Here is a 20,535-nt window from a genome sequence, read left to right as displayed (position 1 = left end):
AGATCCTTGTATTACAATTAAACCTAGAGATGCAGAATTAAAGAAAAATCTAACTATCTCCATGAAATGGCAGGAAGAAAGGCTTTGTTCACTGAATAGACATATGCTCAGCATTTTCTAGGGCCCATGCACATTTTAAGCACCAGGGGTACATCCATAAACACAACAGACAAAATCTCCTGTCTTCATAGCTCTTTGGTTATAGTGGAGAGAAACAAACAAAAGACCTGAAAAGTGAAAAACCTGGGCAAGACATTAGGAGATGAATAAATGCTACAGAAGAGATAGGACCAGGGAAATGAATTTCACATGCTTTCAGTGGGGTGTGGGACTTAGGAATTACATTTAGAATTGAGCATCAAAAAGTGAAAATTTCTGTCCTCTTATTGTGAGGCAGCTGTGGCTTAGTTTAGCTGAACCCTAGCATATGCATCAGTGCCTTGTACGGATCTGACAGGAATTGAAATGCTCTCTGTCTCCCTCTGACACTCTCTCTGGCATTCCTCTCCTCTGCCATCTGCCCTCAAGCCGTCCTCCTTATCACAGAGGAGGAGAGGCAAGAAGGCATGAACTGTCCAGAGGCCCCCTGAGACTGCTGTGAGTGGCAGCTGAGATAACTCTGGGCAGTGAGGTTGTTGAGTGCCAGTGCTTGGCACTGATTGGTGTGCAGCTTACAGGTCCCAGGGACAGACCACTGACTGCAGGTGTCAGAGGCCAGCACAGTGCCCCAGTTTTGAGCATCTTGACTGGAAATTTATCTAGCAGGTTTTCCTATCAAAAGTGTTGAGTCTTTTCCCTATTTGCCTTTCAGTGTGTGTGTTCAGATTTGTTTATGACTGAATTAGGTTTGTCTCAACAATTGTCTAGGCTAGATCTGACAGATGTAAAAATGAGGAACACAGACCTTGCCTTGAATAGGTGACAAATATGAAGATTTAATAAATTATAATAAATGACGAAGAAGGAGAAGAAAAGAAACAAAGCACTGAGACAGTACATGCAATTCAGCAATTGCTTTTGCCAGGGAAGGCAGCAAAGTCTGAGAAAGTGACATTTGTGCTAGGACCCAAAGGGTCAGTGGGAGTCACTTTGGGCAGAGGGAAAGTGGCATTTTCTGCAGAGTTGAGGGTATGGGGAAGGTGGAGAATTATGAAAGGATGTTATTTCCACGGGCTTTTCTTTCTTGGGTGCTTTCATTCTTAGCAAGTCTTCATAACACAGCTTTCTGTGTACCTGGAACACTTGAAAAAGCAAAGATGCGGCAAGGAGGGGAGGGGCTCATTGGCTTAGAAGTCAAAATTCTGGCAAGCCTCAGCTGCTCTAGCAAGTGGTTCTCAGATACGGGTGTGCATAAAAACCCCCTTGGGGCTTGCCAAGGTGGTATCCTGGGCAGCAGTTCCACACTGCTGATCAAGGAAGCCCACTTAGGATGGCAGCTCTGCAGTAACGTGAGGATGAAGATGTAGATGAGCAAAGGCATACAGGGACGCCAAAGAACTGTCCCAGGCTCCTTCAGGTAAAAACCCAGCTGTCCTTGGTCCACGAGAGAGGCCCTTTCCTTTTTGCTTGGTACTGAGTTCTTTGTACACCAGCCACCTAGATTCAGAACCAACTACCTGATGGGAAGACTATCTTTAAAAAACAAGCAGCAGCTTTTACTTCTTGCCAACAAATATGGAATACTACTGCAGTGAACACTGTGGGACCTGAATTCATTTAGGAATGGCACAAACAGACCTTGCCTTGCCTCGACTACCTCCAAGGGCATCCCTGGGCTCCAAGGCAGTGCAGGGTAGGTGTCTGTGACAACAGTCAGCACGCATCTAGAACTGCTTAATCTGTCCAGAGCAGCCAGGCAGAGAAGCACATTAGAAAGAGTGATTTACCTCAAGAAGTAGAAAGTACAATTTTAAAACCAAAAGATTGGTGCTTAAAGGTTTGGTGACAAATTGACATGTTGAATATCTATTTCTTCAATATTTTTTAACATTATTATATCTGATTATACCATTTACTTTTCTTAGGCTATTTTTGTCTATTTATAGTGACCAATGGAGAGAAAAGTAAAAACTGGAAGTGTTATAGTAGCTCTTTTTAGAAACACTGAACCATATGTCCTAGGGCTTATTGGGTCACTGGCCACTTAAACTTTTCTTTGCTTCTAGAGTAATTGATACAAGCAGGAAAGAAAAAAATGTCATTGAAGCCAAAAAAATTGTCTTGAGTTTTTCCAAACAAATTGTTAAAAACAAAACAACTTTCCATTCTTAGTCTTTCTATTTGGATGCCACCAAATATGGCACTGTCCATAATTCAGAGAGTTAATAGTCTTCTCTGGTATTTACAGAAGATCATAGGGAAGGGAAGCAAAGCTTTGTTGCCTTCACATCTTCCAGCTACACTTTTCTTTCTTGAGATAATGTGCGCGCGCGCGCGTGTGTGTGTGTGTGTGTGTGTGTGTGTGTGTGTGTGTCCAGGAAAGTTTTAAAGACAAAAGGTTTTCTTTTTCTCCCCTGCTAAGAAGAAAATCTTGTTAACAATTTAAAACCAATCACTTAGAAGAACTCAAGTTAGAATCAAGTAAAAGAGAAGCCACCTGTCAATTAGAGACTGTTTTCCCTTCCCCTTGGCCTTGTAGAGTATCTGGGGTGGGATGAGCAGAGTGCACTGGAACCAGTATTTTCCATAGAGCTCTGAATGGTCCCCTCAGTACCTGAATGGCACCTTCAGCTGTCAGCTTTGTTACTCTAGTGCTTACATGAAATAGATCAAGAGAGAGAAAGTGAATTAATCTTGTCCCATGGGTTTGAAGGTTTCCATACTGGTCAGTTGACCCTTTGCTTTCAGTCGTGTGGTGAGACAGCACATCGTGGTGGGGAGCAGGTGGCGGAGCAGAGCTACCAACTTCATATCCAGCATGCAAAAGAGAAAGGAAGGGGCTGCAGTCCCATTGTCTTCTTCAAGCACACAGCCTTAGCAACTGGAAGACCTTCTGCCAGCCTTTGCCTCATACAAGTTTCACTGCCATCCCGAAGCAGCACAGGCTGGGGAGCATTTAAACACATGGGCCTTGGAGGACACTTGTGCAGACTATGACAGCACCTGTTCTCTGAGTAGGACATGAGCATGTCAGTGTCTGAACTGTACCTGGGTGTTGTAGTCCCTGAGTAATCTTGAGCCACGGTGCTCTACCTGGGGACTGGGCTGTGGCTGGACAGCCCAGTTGCAAACATGTTTGAGCAGAGATTTGTTAGATAAAAAGATATGGAGAGAAGGAGTATTCCTCTTGCAGTACTGCTGGATAGAATGGTTTTGAAACTGGCTAAAGTTTGAGGTAGAATCTTGGCTATTGCATTGTGAGTTATTTCAAGATTTATGCTATAAAAGATTCCTAACAAAATAGCCACTAATTCTGTGCTATGTGCAAGAAAAAAATCACTCTGGTCCTGCTGTGTGTGCAAACTCATTTGATTACTTGTGGTGACAAAGGATGGGCAGATCCTATTGTATACGAGTCTTGGGAAACTGCATCTCACTCCAAGTCTTCCGGTTCCTGATCCTCTGCTTTCTCCTTGCTTTGTCTTCAAGTATGATTTTTATCTTATGTTAGCAATAATGCCTTGCTTTCTAGTTCAGCCTCGTAGGCTGAAACTGACATATCCAAGTAAGAGTCCTCCCTCCATGTTCATGCAGGTGATCGTTTTGGCCCCGGAACTACCAGCAACCCAGAGGCATCATTCCCTATTCAAGATGTCCTGGAAAACTACATTTACTACTTTCAAAGTGTTCATGAAAGCATCGAACCAACTCATGATATTTTTAGTTTCTATGTGAGTGATGGAACTAGTCGTTCGGAAATTCACAGCATCAATATCACTATTGAGGTAAAGACTGGAAGTTGGAAAAGGTGAACCTTTTCTTATTCAGTAGCTCACCATTATGTAGCTTTCTTTCCATGGAGTCAAAACTAAAAATTGGATTTGACCTTCAGTTTTAAAGATGGACCTTAAACTATGACCCTGATCTTCAGAAAACTTGTGGAATTAAGTTGACAATTGGTGAAGGTCTGAGTTTGAAATCTGAATTCTCATTTCAGAGTAAAATTTATTTATTCTGTATAAAACAAGTTTGTGAGAGTCAGAGAGAGAAAGCTTGCCATTCCCATATTTAGAAAAACTAACATATGCCTGTATTTTCTCTGAAATTCTTGTGTGTGGCTCTACGTGCATACTTCCCTTTTCTTATATTTTAATGCATTTATTCATTTAATTATAACATCAAAGAAACATGATCCTTGATCCTGTTTTCCTTTGAGCAAATACACAGTCTTGCTCTACTACCCCAGGGAGTAAGAGAGATAAAAGATAAATCTCAGAATGGAATATTCTCTGCCTTGGGAAAACAAAATAGATGAAATTTTCAGCAGTCATAAGGCACAGTGGTCATAGGGAGATGAGGAGACAGCTTTAGACACCCACTTCCCAGCATGGTGTTCTGGTTCTGGGATATGCTTAGGATTTCCTGGCACAGTTCTGAGATCAAATAGTCCTTTAATATCCCCAACATACTTGTACTTATCAAGTATTAAATCCTATGCCCATATTTTTTGGTCTAGAAAATGTGATCATTGTACTTATAGAAGCTATCTTAGAAGATTTTTGTAGAAAGCCCACCTGCTTCTTTTCAAAGAGATGTTTTGTTGTGTGGCTTTTTCTCTTTTGTTTCTCTTTTCAAGCTAATTATTTTGATTAGGAAGATAGTGAATCGTTAAATACAGTTTTGACAGTGAAAGTTGCTGCAAGAATAATACTTTCCCTGAATAATGTGTATTTTCTTTCTTCTTACCTAATGTCTGCATGAGACCAAATATTTTATGTTTTAATCAGAGGAAGAACGATGAGCCTCCCAGGATGACCGTGCGACCCCTTGGAGTGAAGCTAAGCTTGGCTGTGGTGATAAGCAATTCTTCTCTAAGCCTACGAGACCTGGACACCCCTGATAATGAACTGGTTTTTGTGTTGACGAAAAAGCCTGACCACGGTAGGACAGAGACTGCTGTGCAAAGCTTCTTAATTGGGGTGTCTGAATGGGTTGTTAAAATGAGCACCTAGATTTCAGTTAGTTATTACTTTGCCTTTCCCATATCTAGTCCATTCTTTGCATCAAAGCATAATCAAATTCACAGCTAGCTAACATTGTTCTGGGGTCACAGTAGACACTGGTTGTTTAAAAAGCTTGAATTCTAGGTAATTGGTGTCTCTGAATTTTTATTTCAGCTGTTTCCCTGCTTTCTTTTGTAACCTCAAGAGAAATAGTTTTCAGCATTTGCTGCATATTTTCTTCTCGGAGTAGACATCCTAATTGATAATTGGGGGCTATCTCATGTGTGCTAGCATGTGAGATGTCTCTAGAAGCCTGTTCTTTTACACAGAGAGCATTTTTCTGCTCTGGATCATATGCAGAAGCTGCTGTCAGGGTCTTCCACCCACTTCTTTCTAAATGCTGGCAATGATTAGAGTGCAGAAGCCCAAGCCCCAGTCCCCTGTAATACTTACGAGCTTTCCAAGAGGAAGTTGTTGCTGGGGAAAGAGGACTAACAGAAGAGGCTGCTGGCCCTTACATTCTTAACGTGCCTTCTTTCCTTCACTTTCTCTTTTTTTAATGAAGCACTTTAACTTTCCAGTTAGGTACATGACCCTTGAAAACAGAACAATAATCGTCAATGCAAAGATGCTTAGTGTCTTTCCGAATTTAAAAGGAATTTAAAATGTTTTCCCATCTCCTATTCCACATACTATAAGAGAAAGACAGTGAGTAAAGAGTATTTTATTTGCACTTTGCAGCAGGGAAAAATAAGGTTTGGATAATGAAATGGATTTCAATTCATGGAGGGAGATGGTGATTGTTAGGCTGCTACATTGCTAGATGCATCGGTGTCTCCTTAAGTGATTTGAACCAGGAAAAGTGGGACTTTGTCTTATTTATAGATGAGACTATAGTGAAGCATCTATACTTAGAAAATGTTAAAATGTCCACATCAAGAACCTCTGAGATACTTCACATTATACCCAGAATCCGACTACTTGAAAACCAACTTTTTGGTGCCATTTAGCAGCTACCATTGTTTGTTTGTTTTTCTTTACTTTTTTCTGCAGGTCATCTACTCCAGAGGCTTACTTCTTCTGATCCTCTGGAGAATGGGACAGTTCTATCACAGGGCTCCTCCTTCACCTACCAGGATGTCCTGGCTGGCCTGGTTGGATACATGCCTGGGGACTCTGGCGTGGCAGTGGATGACTTTCAGTTCTCACTTACTGATGGCCTCCATGTGGACACGGGGAGGATGGAGATCTACATAGGGCTGCCCATAAGTGACTCCCCCAGATTGACTGTAAACCGAGGACTTCAGCTCTCAGCAGGTAGCACAGGCGGGGAGGAGATGGGCCACATTTCTTCCCTCCTTAGTTTTTCTTGGCGAGTACTTTCTTCCTTCAAACTAGCTCTTCAACACTTGGGAAGACTGGAGTTTTGGAGAACTGTTTTAGAGATACTAAGAGTTATGTATGGCAAGTGGTAAGCCTTTGAAATTCTTTGAACCAAATCCCTTGGTCTGTGAGTTTAAAAAAGATTCGTGAAGAGTTCATAATATTTTCAGGGTCCTCAAAAATTTTAATTTATCCAACTACTCTTAGGCCCAGATTTCCTATCATATTGCTTCTATTTAGCCAACCCCTTGAAAATAGATAACAAGAAATCTAGCAGAATTTTCTAGATACTTATTGAAAAGGAAGAAAAAGGCATAGAATAGCAGTTGGGGGCCATTATGCATCAAACTATTGTTATACAAATGACTGAGAATCATTCAATAAGTTATTACACCACCTTTACAATTTTGGTATGTTTTAGTAGCATTCAAGGACAAACAGCAAGAATTAGTCTTAGACTGGGATTGAAAGAGGGATTTGATTAGGGAGTGGGATGTATTAGTCAGCTTTCCCATTGCCAGGACACAGTAGCTTACCCTAAAACCTAAAGGAGAGGTGTAATTTGGCTCATGTTTTGAGTGGGTTCAGTCCATGATCAGCTGGCTCTAAGGCAGAAACCTGGTGGGCAAAACTACTTAGTTCTCGGCACACAAGAAGCAGAGAACAGGAACAGTGCTAGAAAGAGGGAGCCGAGGGGCCAGATACAGAGCCCAAGGTCACCCCTCCATCACTCACCCAGACATTCCCAGAAATGTGCTCCATTCACCCCACACCAAAGCCAGGCAAGTTAACCCTACACCCTAACTACCGCATGGACCATTTTTTATCTCTCTAGGAAACGATTGTTTGTTTCTTCTTAGTTTTATATATATTTTGTCTTTAAAAATATATGATATAATATTATTTTAAAAATCTGAGGATTCTGTAGGTCTCAGCTATTAGAAATAGAATTTGACTTTACCCTGCTTATAGGCTAATAAGATTGCCTCTTACTATTTCATGCATGCTGCTAGAAAACACAAGATTCCTCCTTCAAAAACAGAGTTCTTTGCTATAACACAGCCGACAACAATGCCATTAACAAGTTTACATTGGCCCTGTCTGCCCACCAAGTCCCACGGGCCCACACAGATGGCCAACGTTCCATATTATAGCAAACAGCAAGTCTGATCTTCGATGCAGAGGAAGAGGTTCCCCCACCCCTCAAGGTTACTTGCTGGAGATGGCCTGGGTTAAGAGTGAGAAGGGCCATGAATTCTTGTTGTTACCTAGCAAAAACATGAAGAAATGGATTACCATTCTAAACAGCAGGATGCCAGACACAGAAGTAACTAGGATCTACTTACTGGAATTTACTGTTTTTAACTGAAAAAATGGCTTGTGAGGAAAGCAAAGTGCAAGGCCCTGAGAAGAAGGGTTTCTGGTAGGCAGTGTCCTGCCTGCCCCCCCCCAGCCCCTGCGGAGTAGTAGGTGGCTCTACTGGTGAGATTCAGTTTATCCTGCGTTCAGAAACGTTGATTTTGAGTGATCCATCTGAGATGGCTATAAGACATGTTTTTGAGTTTATGTAAAATGCTTTTTCTGGTTTGATAATCCTTAAAACAGTAGATAAATTAAATCCAAGCAGATTTTATCATAGATCTAAACGTTATTTACATCATAGAATTAGGAATCATTCCCTGGATCTAGGTACTAATAGGCCAGGGTAAAACAAATATAGAGAGAATAAAAATGGATGAGAGAAAAGGACTCAGATCTAAGCCCAAGGGACTATTTCTTTTTTAAAAAAAAATTAGAATTTATGAGCTGGAAACTGAGAAGGGCGAGTGTCTGAGCCCAAGGATAATTTAGTTGTTTGTGCCCTAAAATCATTTGACGTCCCATTTGAAGGAAATGATGGGGAGTGACCTACTCTGCTGTTCTCTTCCAGGGTCTGCAGCACGCATCACAGAACAGCACTTGAAAGCAGCAGACACCAGCTCAGGTCCTCGTCAGGTTATGTACGTCGTGAGGGAAGATCCCAGCGCAGGGCGCCTGCAGATGGTGACCCCTGACAGCCTGCAGCAAATCTCTGTCCATGGCCCCGTTCGAGGCTTCACCCAGGCTGACATCAGCCAAGGTTGGCCAGTTCTTCCTCACGCTCCTGTGGATACAACCTTGTAGAAGCAAAGTGGGAATTAAATGCCTGGTGGCCCATGCCAGTAAAGCAGGCATTCTTCTTTTAAAAATAAGAGCTGAGTTATGACTTCTTCTTTTTTCTTTGTCTGACATTTTTGAGGTTGTCATTTTTAAAAAGGAAAACTACCTTTCTTAACAAAAATGTGAACCTGACAACATAGGATTGATGAAATTGGGGGCTATTTACAGAGAGAGCAAAGTCATTTTGACTTGTTTGATGCTAAAAAAAATACAAAAGTGAAAGAAAAGTGAATTGGGTTCAGATGGATTAAGGTAAAAATTATGTCTTCCTTAGGTGAGCAATTTATATCTCTTTTCAGCTCCCCAAAGAGTACAAGTTAATGAACTAAGCAAAATGGAAGGGCATAAATCCAAGCTGCCTGGGGGCCATTACATGGCTCATCCCTCCTCCAGGAAATGCTGATGTAATGCAAAGGCATAAATGTTAAATGCTGTGTAGTTACTGTACAGTGCATTCAGGGGTAGAAAAGGGAGCAAAATTACGTATGGGGAGGGAAAAATAGTCCGAAGTCATGTGGTGCTATGCAGCTCCTTTTAGGGGTAGAAATATGTACACAAGGAGCAGACACATGAGTCCTTCCCAGACACTAGCAGCAAACACTGACTGTGGCTGAATTTCCACTGGACCTGTCTGTGCTTCGGTGAAGTGGGTAGAACAAACAAAGAGATAGTAATTCCTTCTTTATTCCATGCCACCGCCTCTCCTTGTGAAAAATGAAACCAGATCTCTTCCCAAAGCTTTGGTTATATTTGCATTGATGGCTACATATAAATGTTGCTGCAGGCAAGCAAAAATAGATTACATTGTATTTCTCCCTTTGACCTCTGTATGGAGGTTACTTGCACACTTTCCTATTTATTTGTCTGCTGGATCTAAGCTGCATCATTACTTGTATTGAGCAACAGAGGGAGAAGAGTCGTGGGATAAGGCAGACTGCAGGTCTGCGTCCTCTTACCTGGTGATATGCATGTATAATAGGGTTCCTCCATGTGCTGCAGGTGTGGCCAGAGCACTTTGTACACAGGGAAGTTGTGCTGATCTAGTTACTCATCACACCTCCTTAAACGCTCAGGTAGATCTTTCACAAAAGTTATGCCTCAACCAAAAGAAATGTTACTGGGAAAGAATTTGTTATGAGGAAGTGTCTTGATTGGGGAAACCGATGGTAGGGGAGGAAAGGGAGTCAACAAAAGCTTTAGATTAAAATGTCAAACCTATCAAAGTGAGGAAGGTATAAATTGTAAATTGATTCATTGGCATGAAAAGCAATTGAAGTCTCACTCCTTACTTCAGGAATAAAACCAGAAAGCACTAACAGCAAATCTTGCTTATTTTTTTTTTCCTTTATATAGGACATGTAGAATATAGTCATAGAACAGGAGAACCTGGTGGGAACTTTGCTTTTAAATTCGATGTGGTTGATGTTGAAGGCAATCGGTTGATGGACCAGTCGTTTTCCATTGATGTTTTAGGTAAGCAGGTGCTTCACTCTATACAAAAATACTTCAGTGGTTGTGAAGTTATATAGTTTGTAGATGCTCACCGTGGAGCTTGAGGCCTCCTTCACCTAGCTACATGGAACTTGAAAATGGTACCTGCTCTGTTGCACAGTTCTGGCTCCTCTGTGAGGTCTCTGAGGGACAGACCTGAACACTGCTGCAACCTTACTGCTGAGGATCAGGCCTAGGACTGATGAAAGGAAGCGGAAAAGATTCCATTTTAAATCATTATTTTTGATCATTTCAGAAGGCAAATCCCCACCTGTCATTATCACCAATAAAGGGCTGGTCTTGGATGAGAACTCAGTAAAAAAAATCACCACTTTGCAGCTGTCTGCCACTGACCAGGATGGTGAGCCTGCAGAATTGATCTACAGAGTCACCAGACAGCCTCAGCTGGGCCATCTAGAACATGCAGCGTCACCAGGTATGTCTCTCATCTCTTGCTGTATCCAACCAAAAACTGGGACTTAATAAGTGTTGGTTCTAGTGTACACCTAAAATCTGCCTCACTAGCTATTTATGGTTTGCCTCACTAATTTTGACCATTATGTTATACTTAGAACATAGTGGGTATTTGGTAATTTCTTGGTGAAAATGAGTGAAACGTTGCAGTGTGGGTTTGAGGGTAGAGTTCAGTGGCAGAGTGAGTGCTTGACATGTCCTGGGTTTGATCTTCAGCACTTGCCCCCCTCAAATCCCAATTGTATGTAAGCAATCTTACCTCCGTAACTAGAATAAACACCACACCCTGTTCCTGGTGCTTCCCCTGGGCATCTGGTACAATGCAGTGTTCTATGCTTTAAAATTCAGTTCAGGAGCTAGGGTAGAGCCCAGTGGCACAGCACGTGCTTAGCATGCTCATGGCCATTTATTCAATCTCTAGCACACACACGAAATTCAATTCAATAAATAGTGAGTGAGCATGTGTACTGTTCAAGGTTGTGGTTTAGCTGCTGCTCAGGAAACAAAGATGAATTAAAGACAGTCCTTGCCCTCTAGAGTTCTCTACTGGGTGTAATAAAGAGACTCTACAGGTAAGCAGAACTCAGGGAAGACTACGGTAGGTGTTTAAGGAAGCTACAAACCTGGGGTCATAAGAGTTCAAAACTGAGAAACCCTACATCCAGGTGGAAAGTGCACAGAGGTGGTATTTAATAACACCGTGGGAAGATACAGAGTTAGGGGGCCAAGATCTGTGTTCTTTCCAGAGATGGCAGTGGTATGGGGGTGCTCTTAAAAAATGACAAGTGAACCTGCTGAGCTGAAGCATGTGTTCTGAAGATACTAGAAGACAGAGCTTTTGAGTAGACTGAGATTTTATAGAGGGTCCTCAAAACTGGGATAAGTAATCTCTATTTAAGCTGAGAGGCAATAGGAAGCAACTGCTGAATTTTGAGCAGGGAAGGAAGTGAAGTGCACCAGGCAGTGCCCAACAGGGTGAAGTGTAGGGAAAACAAAGGGTTAGAGGGAGGTGGATGAGGATGGCACTTAATACGTGGTCAGCAAATGTTTGTTGGTTGAGGAAGACAAGAATCCCAGGGGATAACTCTAGAATTTGGTGACCCAGTCAATGTGAGTGAGAAGAGATAATTGCTGATTAATAATCTAAAGGTAGAATGGTCCCAGAGACAGTGACAGCTTGCTGGAGATTCAGAGGTTTTCTTTGGATTTTAAATTACAGATTCTTCATTCAACTAGGGAAATATCAAAACAGGGGAAGCATTTGCCCTTATAATCATTTGCTAAGGCAGAGAGTCAGATAATAAACAAACAAGCAAGCAAATAGCATCACATGTCAGGTAGTGATGAGTGTTAGGTGGGCACACAGGAGACAGAGAGGAAAGGAAGTCTTCCCTGGTGAAAAAATGACATTTTAGCAGAGCCCTAAATAGAGGCAAGGAGCCAACTGGCTGATGGATAAGGAAAGAACATTCCAGACAGAGGGTCAGCAAGTCCAAGCATCCTGAGGCTGGACCGGTCAGGTAAATCAAATTCAAGACAGAGCAAGAAACCAGTGTAGCTGCAGCCCGTGAATGGGGGGAAGGGTGAGGAGAGATGAGCTTTGAAAGGTGGGGTGTGACTGTGGAGGTGGTGAGGGCAGAGGTCCTGTGGGGTTCAAGCTGACGGGGAGGTGGAGGGAACTGTCCTCCTGTGTGCAGTGGCATGTGTGGAAGAATGAGCAATTTGCTAAAGTCTGTAATACAGATCAAAGCAGAGGGCCACCTTCTCTGTCCCCAGGTTCCTGGGAATGTATGCAGATCAGCATCCCCAAGATCTTGGCTGCCTGAGCTATTTGGTAACTAATTCATGTGCTAATTGCTTCTGCCAGAATCCTGTCAAGTTGCTGACTGTAGCTCTCCAAAGATGTGAGGGTTGGTCTGGCTGTTGTGTTAGGCAGCTGCATGCACACTGCAGTGTTCAAAAGCTCCAAGCTTCTAGCAACATGCTGCCAGGTGCCCTTCTACAGGGACCCCCTCCTCAGTCCTGCTCCCCTCCTACCCTAGGATGCCTACTAGTCTCATGCCAGGTGCTTATTTTCTTTTTCACATCTCAGCCTTCACGTGGCTTCAAATCTGGTTGCCAAGAGCAAGTTGGGATTGTGCTCCTTCCTGCTCCAACAGCAGAGAGATGGTCCCTGGGCTTCACTTGCTCTCTCCCAACAGGCCCAGCTTCCTAATCCAGGTGCTTCCCCATCCCTGCCAGTTTCTCCTAGTCAGCTTCTTTCCAGTGACTCTTGGGAGAGTAGATAGGGGGATCTAGCCCTGTCCTCTGTACCCATTGCCAATGAGATGGGGCACTGATCCCCGCATTGAGCCCTTTCTATTTGCATGAAGCCAGGATCCTCTTTCCTTCTTTTCCCTCAAATGAGACCACTTTCATGGATTTGATTCTCTCTCTTTACTTGTGGAAGGGCTGACTTTGGAGAAAAGAGACATGGAGGGTTCTTTAGCTTCTCTGAAAGCATCTGGCCCCAGCACATAGAAGAAAGACTGTTTCACTGGGTGAGGTTGAGCCCAGCAGAAACTGAGGTTGGGGTGGGGCCTGTTCTCCTCAACAGCAGAGCAAATCCTTGTGACCCCATGTGCTCAGGGCGGCTTTGAGTTGTTTGGGGACCAGTTGCCCCTTAGAGTTAGTATTGGCCCCTAGTGTGGACAGATGAAGTGACCCTGGGTTACCCATGGCGTAGACTCTCTGAATGTTCATAATACAAGGTCCGTTCATGTCTGTGAAAGTTCACAGCTCGAATGTTCTTAAATCAGGGACTTGTTCTATTCCCAATACAGCAGATTTGAATAATAATGAACCTCGCAGCCTACAGATCTCAACATGTTATTAATTTAATGCTCCCACACCCCACAGGTGTTTTGGGAAGGTTTAGTAAGTGCTGTTTCTGATACCTTAGGGTGGACCTTCCCCTTGCTGAACCCCACCCCCTGACAGTACAATGTACTGTCCTGAAGGAATAGAGTGGCTTCTTGAGCAGGCCAAGAAGAAAAGTCCCTTACGATGCGTCAGAATCCCTGAATGCATTTAGGGAACCTTGAAAGGTCCTCTGCGACGGGCAGCCACGCGGCCCCTTTTCACATCAGTGAGTACAGTAGTCCTTGTTGAGGCCACTGGAAGGTAAACCTGAGCCACTCGGATGCAGGCTTAATGCTTAGCAAGGACAGGAAAGATTTGACTCTAAAGCACAGAACACATAACAGAGGACACAATAGCAAGTCTGCCATCCATGAGCCACCAGTGCTTCTTGAGTCTGTCTACAACCATCACTGGTTGAGGAACAGTGTGGTGCAAATGCTCAGCTTTGGCCTCTGTCAGTCACCAGCTAGGAGGTATATTTATCTTCCTGCCCTCCTGGGGACTTGGAAGGAGCCCCAGTACATTTTCCACCAGTCTGAGAGCTGCATATTCACCACAAGACATGATCTTGCTCTTAAATCTTGAAAACAGGCAAGTGATTGTTGTTCCCTCAACAAAGGGTACCCTCATCACCTCCTAACTAAACACCAAATGACTCACTCATAAATGGGAGGACCCTCTGGGAGGAGGCTGAAAGTCTAAAGTCTTTGGATCCTCTGGCTCTTGTGAAGTCTTCCATGCAGGGAATCATCTCCTGTAAGAGTTAACTCATCAAGGCACTGCACCCAACTTTCCCACTTTCTACTCTGTACGTAGCACCAAGCGCTCGTTTGTTGAAGGACGTCAATTAAAGCTGCTGACAAGGCGAGCTACCATTGCAACAAATGCCTCTTCCCTTCTGCTAGCTTACTCATTAGCATGTTTCTTGATCTTTTAAATTCACTTTTGAAAATGCTCAGGGAAGTGGGCATTTTGCATCCCTAACCCAGGTCTCAGATTGCAGGGTCATCAGAGCCCACGTGGCTTGCACAGAGAGCACTGTGCTGAGGAGCACACTACACCAAGGAGAGAGGTTGAAGCAAGGGTTTCAGGGTGACACCAGGGGCTTTGGGCTGAGAGGTCTCTGGGGTGTCCTGTGAGCAGACAGTTCCCACATTCAGGCTGCCTACTGGGGTGCATGAGCTCTGGGGGCAGAAAATTCTTTCAGTTGTGTGCTCTTAGTCCAACCTTTCTGATTCCAGGTTCCTTGCTGGTTTGTGTCTTCGAGGTCTGGTCTCTACATGGCAGCCTCCTCCATGATACAGCTGCAGTAGGCTAGTGGCTACTAGTGGCTAACTAGTTATGATTGTGCTTTAAGAAGTTTAGGCAAAACCAAATGGAATATTATTTTATTTACCATATATATATAGTTCTCGTTAGTATGCCCACTTGGTTCCCTCTATTAAACATGCTGCAGAATCCACAGGTCTTCAGATATGACCACTACTGCACAGGTCAGATAAGATCAAATGTTGTTGTCTGCCATTTTATCTGCTACCTCTGAGGTGACTATACTGCTCCAGCTTTAAAGATGTTAAAGAAATAAGATAAAATAAAATAAGTCTATGTTTTAGGACTTGCTATATTTTATGTGATGCACACCTCAGAAAGGAAACATGGAAAAAAGAAAGAAAGACACCAAAGACATTTTTTGAGTGTTCTTTCCACCTTTCTGTTACATCACTGGTTCTTGGCCTTGTATGAACATTACAGTTACTGAGGATGTATTTAAAAATAATGATACCCAAGGCCCCACCAGACCCTAAGGAATAAGACATGAGACATGAGGGGCTTGGACATTAGTGTCTTTTAAGAACACTATATTTTTCCATCTTTTATGCTATAACACAATTCCTGATGCTTGTACTTAATAAAGAAAAGAAGTTTATTTAACTCACAATTTTGGAGAATCAAAGCACAAGATGGACAGCTCGTCTACTCAGCTTCTGCTGAGGACCCCCTTGGCTGTGTCACAAAATGTTGCAAACATGTGGGAGAGGGAGACTGGGGAAGGACTGGCCTTGCTCTTTTTATAACCATCCATTGTGAGGGGGAACTAACCCACTCTTAGAGACCTTCATTAACCCCACCATTGGTGGTGTCCATGGTAACCTAATCACCTCTCAGTAGGCCCCACCTCTTAAGTAAGTTTCCACAACTTCTTACTACTTCCACAGTATGGACCAAGCTTCCAACACTTGAAAGTCTGGGAGATACACTTAAACTTTACTCAAATCATTGCACATCCCCATGAAATTCTGACCACGGTCTGGGCTGCTGATGTACTGCTGTATCATGAAAAGAGCTCCCTTCTTGCCATTGTCTTCCTTCAAGCATTCATTGAGTAGCTACTACAAAAAAGAACATGTTTTAGAACTGGGGTACCTATAAAACAGGTATGTGCAGATATGTTTCATCCACCACAACAGCAACAAGACAGGATGATGGGAGCCCAGAGAACAGTGGTTCCCCCAATTAGACAGGGGCTTAGGAGAGATCTACCAGCAGTGATGCTGTCTCAGAAGGGTGCCTTAATTCCAACTTCTCTGGGTTTTCTGACACCAACCAAAACAGGGCATGCTCATTAGTTTAAGAAGAGCAGAGGCATGTTCTTGTGCTAGGGCTACCATAACAAAGTGCCAAAAATCGGGCGTCTTCAACAAAAAAAAACTTTATAGCTTTGGAAGCCAGAAGTTGAAGGTCGAAATACTAGCAGAGTTGACTCATATAGAGGGCTGGGAGTTGTACATAGATGATGGAAAGCTTCCATGTTACATGTGCTCCCTGGAAGGATCTGTCTTGTGTCCATCTGTCCCAGTTTTATGACATCAGCTTTATTGAATTAGGACTCACCCTAGTGATGTTATCTAATTATATAAGCAATGGCCCTATTTCCAGATAAGGCCACATTTCTAGGTTACTCAGAGTTGGGACTTCAAAATAGGGAGTCAATTCAGCCCACAACAAGAGGGGTTTGGAGACAGTCGGAAGAGGAAAGCAGAGGGAGGGCAAGATGCACAGAGCTACCCCCCAGGCGCCGGGAGAAGGTGACCAAGGTTCCCCCAATGCCCTATCTCCAAGGCAGTTCCCCAGCTACTTCGCTTGGCAGCTCCTCCTTGACCCAGCTTGAGCTTTCTGTAATGTGTAGGGCTTCTGGGGAACTGAAAAACCAGCAGGGTGAATGTGGGTCTCTGTAATGCTGCCAGAGACATGGTTTAGCCAGCACTTTGGTGACTAAAAACACTTTCCATGGAATTGAAAACCTTCAAGTATTTCAAAAAGCAGCTACCTGCTGTGAGAGCCAATAGAGGAGCTTTTCATTAAAAACATCACCTGCAGGAAGGTGAGTAGCTGGTGCCTTCCAAAACCCAATTAGCAAAGGCTAAAAGTTTGAGAAGGCTTTCCTATTCCTATAGGAATAGGAAATCTGTGTTCCGTGGAACCTTCTGGATGCAGATTATAGTCAGTAAATTTGAACGTACTCACCAGGTGTGTGATTGAACACCTGCTGTGTCCCCTGCACTGTCCTAGGTGCTCATCAGTGCAGAAACCAGAAACAGCCCTGTCCTCTTGAAGCATCTGTTCCACACCAGCTTGTTACCCTCTGGCGTGGAAGTACGGCTGCCATTTAAGTAACAGTAAACCCCACCACTAAGCACTATTTTCGATAACAAAGAGGCTGTAGTAAAAAAAAAGCACTTTAGAAGAAACAACTCAAAAACTTCACAATGGCAGTATGTCAGTATGTGGTGATGGTGATATAATAAGTACACAACTAAGTTTCATTATTCTTTTTGTTTTTGTTTTTACTGGTACCGGGGATCGAACTCACGACTGCCTAGTTTCATTATTCTTTCTACTTGCCTGTGGTCTTCATATTTCCCTAAATAAACATGTTACTTTTGCATTTTTAAAAAAGTTGAAGAATAAGCATGAGATCCAAGAAGTTCTTTGTCGAAATGACTTTATATACAGCACTCTTGGCAGGCATAAATTTCAGAATTAAACTACGTTGGGTTCTTATTCAAGTCTAATTGTCCATGTGACTTTGGACAGGTCATGTAGATTTTTCATTACATAAGTAGTTCTATTACCATGTCATAAAGAATCTGTAAAAATGCCTAGTCTGACCTCCCAGAATTGTTTAAAAATAAAATCCAACATATGTAAGTAAGCCTAACATAGCATTATACCCATTGAGGCTAGAGCTCTCAGGTTCTTCTAGCAAGACTTTAAAAAAGAAACAGCATGGCAGTTCCCTCAGAAACTAAGCATATAATTAGCAAATATTCCAGTTATTTCACTTCTAGGGTTTTACCAAGAAGAATGAAAACTCCGTCCATGCATAGACATCATTGTGAACAAATAACCTTGGTGACCCAGAACTACAAGTTCAAAGACTCATCAGCAGATGAGCAAATAAACAAATTATAATGTATCCACACAGTGGAATACTCCTCAGTGTTAAAAGGAATAAACTGTTACTACATGCTAAATCTCAGTTATGCTAAGTGAAAGAAATGAGACAAAAAGTAGCACATACTGTATGATTCCACTTTTAAAAAAGAGGACTAATTTGTACTGACGGAAGCAGTTCATTGCTTGCTGTGGGATGCAGGAGTGGCTGGAAAACGGAAGGATGGGAAGATTATGAGGTGTTGATTGTCGTTTTTGGAGTGATGGATACGTTTATTGTTTTGCCTCAGGTGGCAGTTTCTTGGGAATACCAGAGCTTGTATACTTCAAATATATATAATTTATGATATGTCAATTTTATTGAAACAAAAAAATACTAAAATGATTCAATCCCAAAGCCTTCTTCCCTCAAGGAAGGCACAATCTTAGTGATAATGTCTCAGACTCAGAATGGGGGCAGTGAATTATGTGACCAGTTGATTGTGAGACGCCAGACACGTATTTTCCCATGAACTGGGAGGATGTATTCTCAGCAGGAGAAAGAGATTTAAATTTCTCAGTGCAGCCAGTCTGAAGTTATTAAATTTTTAAAGCATGGTATGGATTTCTGTCCAGAGCCACAAGACAAAGCTATAAGACAGGGGGCTGCATTTCTTACCTGTCAAAAGCTGATGTAGCAAGCACAGAAATGTAAAATGCCTCATCAGAAAATTAATGCTCCAGTTTACAGAAGGCTATTGTATCTGGGTGACATCTTTCAGATGATAAAGGGAGATGCAAATGAAAGCCCTGTGGGTGGGTTGATCGTTTGCCTTTTTAAAAAGAAAGCAGTGATACTGATGTCATACTTAAATATATAACAAAGTAGAGTCTCTGTTGTTTACTTTTCTTAATAGAAAAGTCAAACTGCTTTTTTACCAGGGTTAACAATGAAAAATTATAAATCCCAGGATGCAGCAAGTGAATTTTAGGGCCAAAGTTAAGGACTAGATTAAATAGATGAATTCCCCTGTCCCTAGAATCTGGAAGAGGTTATCTATCCCAAGGGACTGAAAGATAAAATTTTGTATCAGTCTTGATGACATCAGAAAATGAGCACCCTAAGATGGAAGCAGGGGTTTTGGACTATTTTGCTAAACATTCTTAGACATATTAAATCATAAAGATATGGTGCATTTGTAAAATACCTTTCTACTATTTCAAATTGCATTAGTTTTGTTTTTGCTTTTAAAATGTCATAGTAAATATATATTTAACATGATTTTTTCTGTGTGATAGTATGAAAAAGTTTGTTTTTCTAGATCGTTTTCAATTTGATAAGAGAACGATTATTCATATCCCAAAGTCATGAAGTAAGTTTTGTTACTGCCTGGCTGGATACAGCAGTATGAAGAGGCTAGAAGCACAGGCCTGACAATGGAAGAGGACCGTGAAAGGTCTTCAGTGGAATTCTAGCGGCCAGGTGTCTTAGTTATTTTTTTCGTTTCTGAGACAAAGTACCTGACACCCAAAGTTAAAGGAGGAAAGGTTTATTTGACTCACAGTTTGTAGAGGTTTCAGTCCATCTCTGGGTGGCTCCCAGGCAGGGTGGGATGGCAGAGAGACATCACAGAGGAGAAGCAGCTCAGGGTGGGTAGAGGAGGTAGCTAGGCAAACAAGAGGGCCCCAGCAGCTTTTTTCTGCCTCTTATATCTATCTAGGCTTCCAAAAGTAGAGCTGTCCCAAACAAATCAGTGGACTTGTTTAGTAATCACTCACCCTTAATTCTAGTACCCTTAATCCTAGTACCCTTAATCCTAGCATTGCACCCTGAATCACTCACACTCTGGATTCCAGTCACTTCTGAAAAAGCCCCACTTATGACTGCATGCAGCTTTGAGGGGATCAAAACACAACCATAACATCCGGGATGGCTCACTAATCACAGAAACAAGGTTGTGTGCACACAAGACTTATAACTCCGGTGTTCAAAAACTAAACTGTCATGCAATATTAAAAGTTAGGATAGATTTGCAGAAAAGACTTTGAGGTTATAGGGAAATGTAAAACTTAGGAAAGGGATTTGGAAATAAGCCAATGGCTCTGTCTTTCACAGATTTTACCTGCGTCATCCTCAAGAGAAAAGATAGTAGTGTTTAATGCACACCTGCTGTTGGTGTGGCACACAGCAGAAGCCTCAATAACAAAGCTAACATGTGCCCCCACAGAACATATGCCACTGCAGAAAAAATCCGCAAACAGCCCACCACAAGGTCTTCAAGGGCAGGCCTGCAGGCTCTATGGAAATGCATAAGGCCCTCTCTGGTGAGCATGTGACATTTCCCTAGCATGGCTGGCATTTTGACAACCTCCTGTTTCTCTCCTCCCTTTCTACTAGGTGTCCAGATCAGTTCCTTTACGCAGGCTGACCTGACTTCACAGAATATTCAGTATGTCCATTCTAGTGAGACCGAGAAGCATTCAGATGCATTCGACTTTGTGCTGTCTGATGGAATCAACGAGGTGGGTGAGGGCCTGGATCGTGCCTGAG

General features: G+C 42.6%; 1 protein-coding gene across 2 annotated transcripts in view; it reads left to right on the top strand.

The window, feature by feature from the left end:
- Positions 1 to 20,535, top strand: part of Fras1 (Fraser extracellular matrix complex subunit 1) — a 404,303-nt gene that overhangs the window by 319,765 nt on the left and 64,003 nt on the right. For both annotated transcript variants that reach the window (XM_063247218.1, XM_063247217.1), the window contains 7 exons: positions 3,694 to 3,884; positions 4,887 to 5,040; positions 6,156 to 6,419; positions 8,416 to 8,604; positions 10,038 to 10,157; positions 10,432 to 10,611; positions 20,383 to 20,507. In XM_063247218.1, the coding sequence (XP_063103288.1) occupies positions 3,694 to 3,884; positions 4,887 to 5,040; positions 6,156 to 6,419; positions 8,416 to 8,604; positions 10,038 to 10,157; positions 10,432 to 10,611; positions 20,383 to 20,507 (1,223 nt within the window). The remainder of the gene's footprint in view (positions 1 to 3,693; positions 3,885 to 4,886; positions 5,041 to 6,155; positions 6,420 to 8,415; positions 8,605 to 10,037; positions 10,158 to 10,431; positions 10,612 to 20,382; positions 20,508 to 20,535) is intronic.

The sequence above is a fragment of the Cavia porcellus genome, unplaced genomic scaffold (genome assembly GCF_034190915.1).
Source record: "Cavia porcellus strain 051 isolate PalLab524CR breed Dunkin Hartley unplaced genomic scaffold, mCavPor4.1 scaffold_4, whole genome shotgun sequence".
Lineage (NCBI taxonomy): Eukaryota > Metazoa > Chordata > Mammalia > Rodentia > Caviidae > Cavia > Cavia porcellus.
This window is presented reverse-complemented; position numbering and strand designations above follow the sequence as displayed.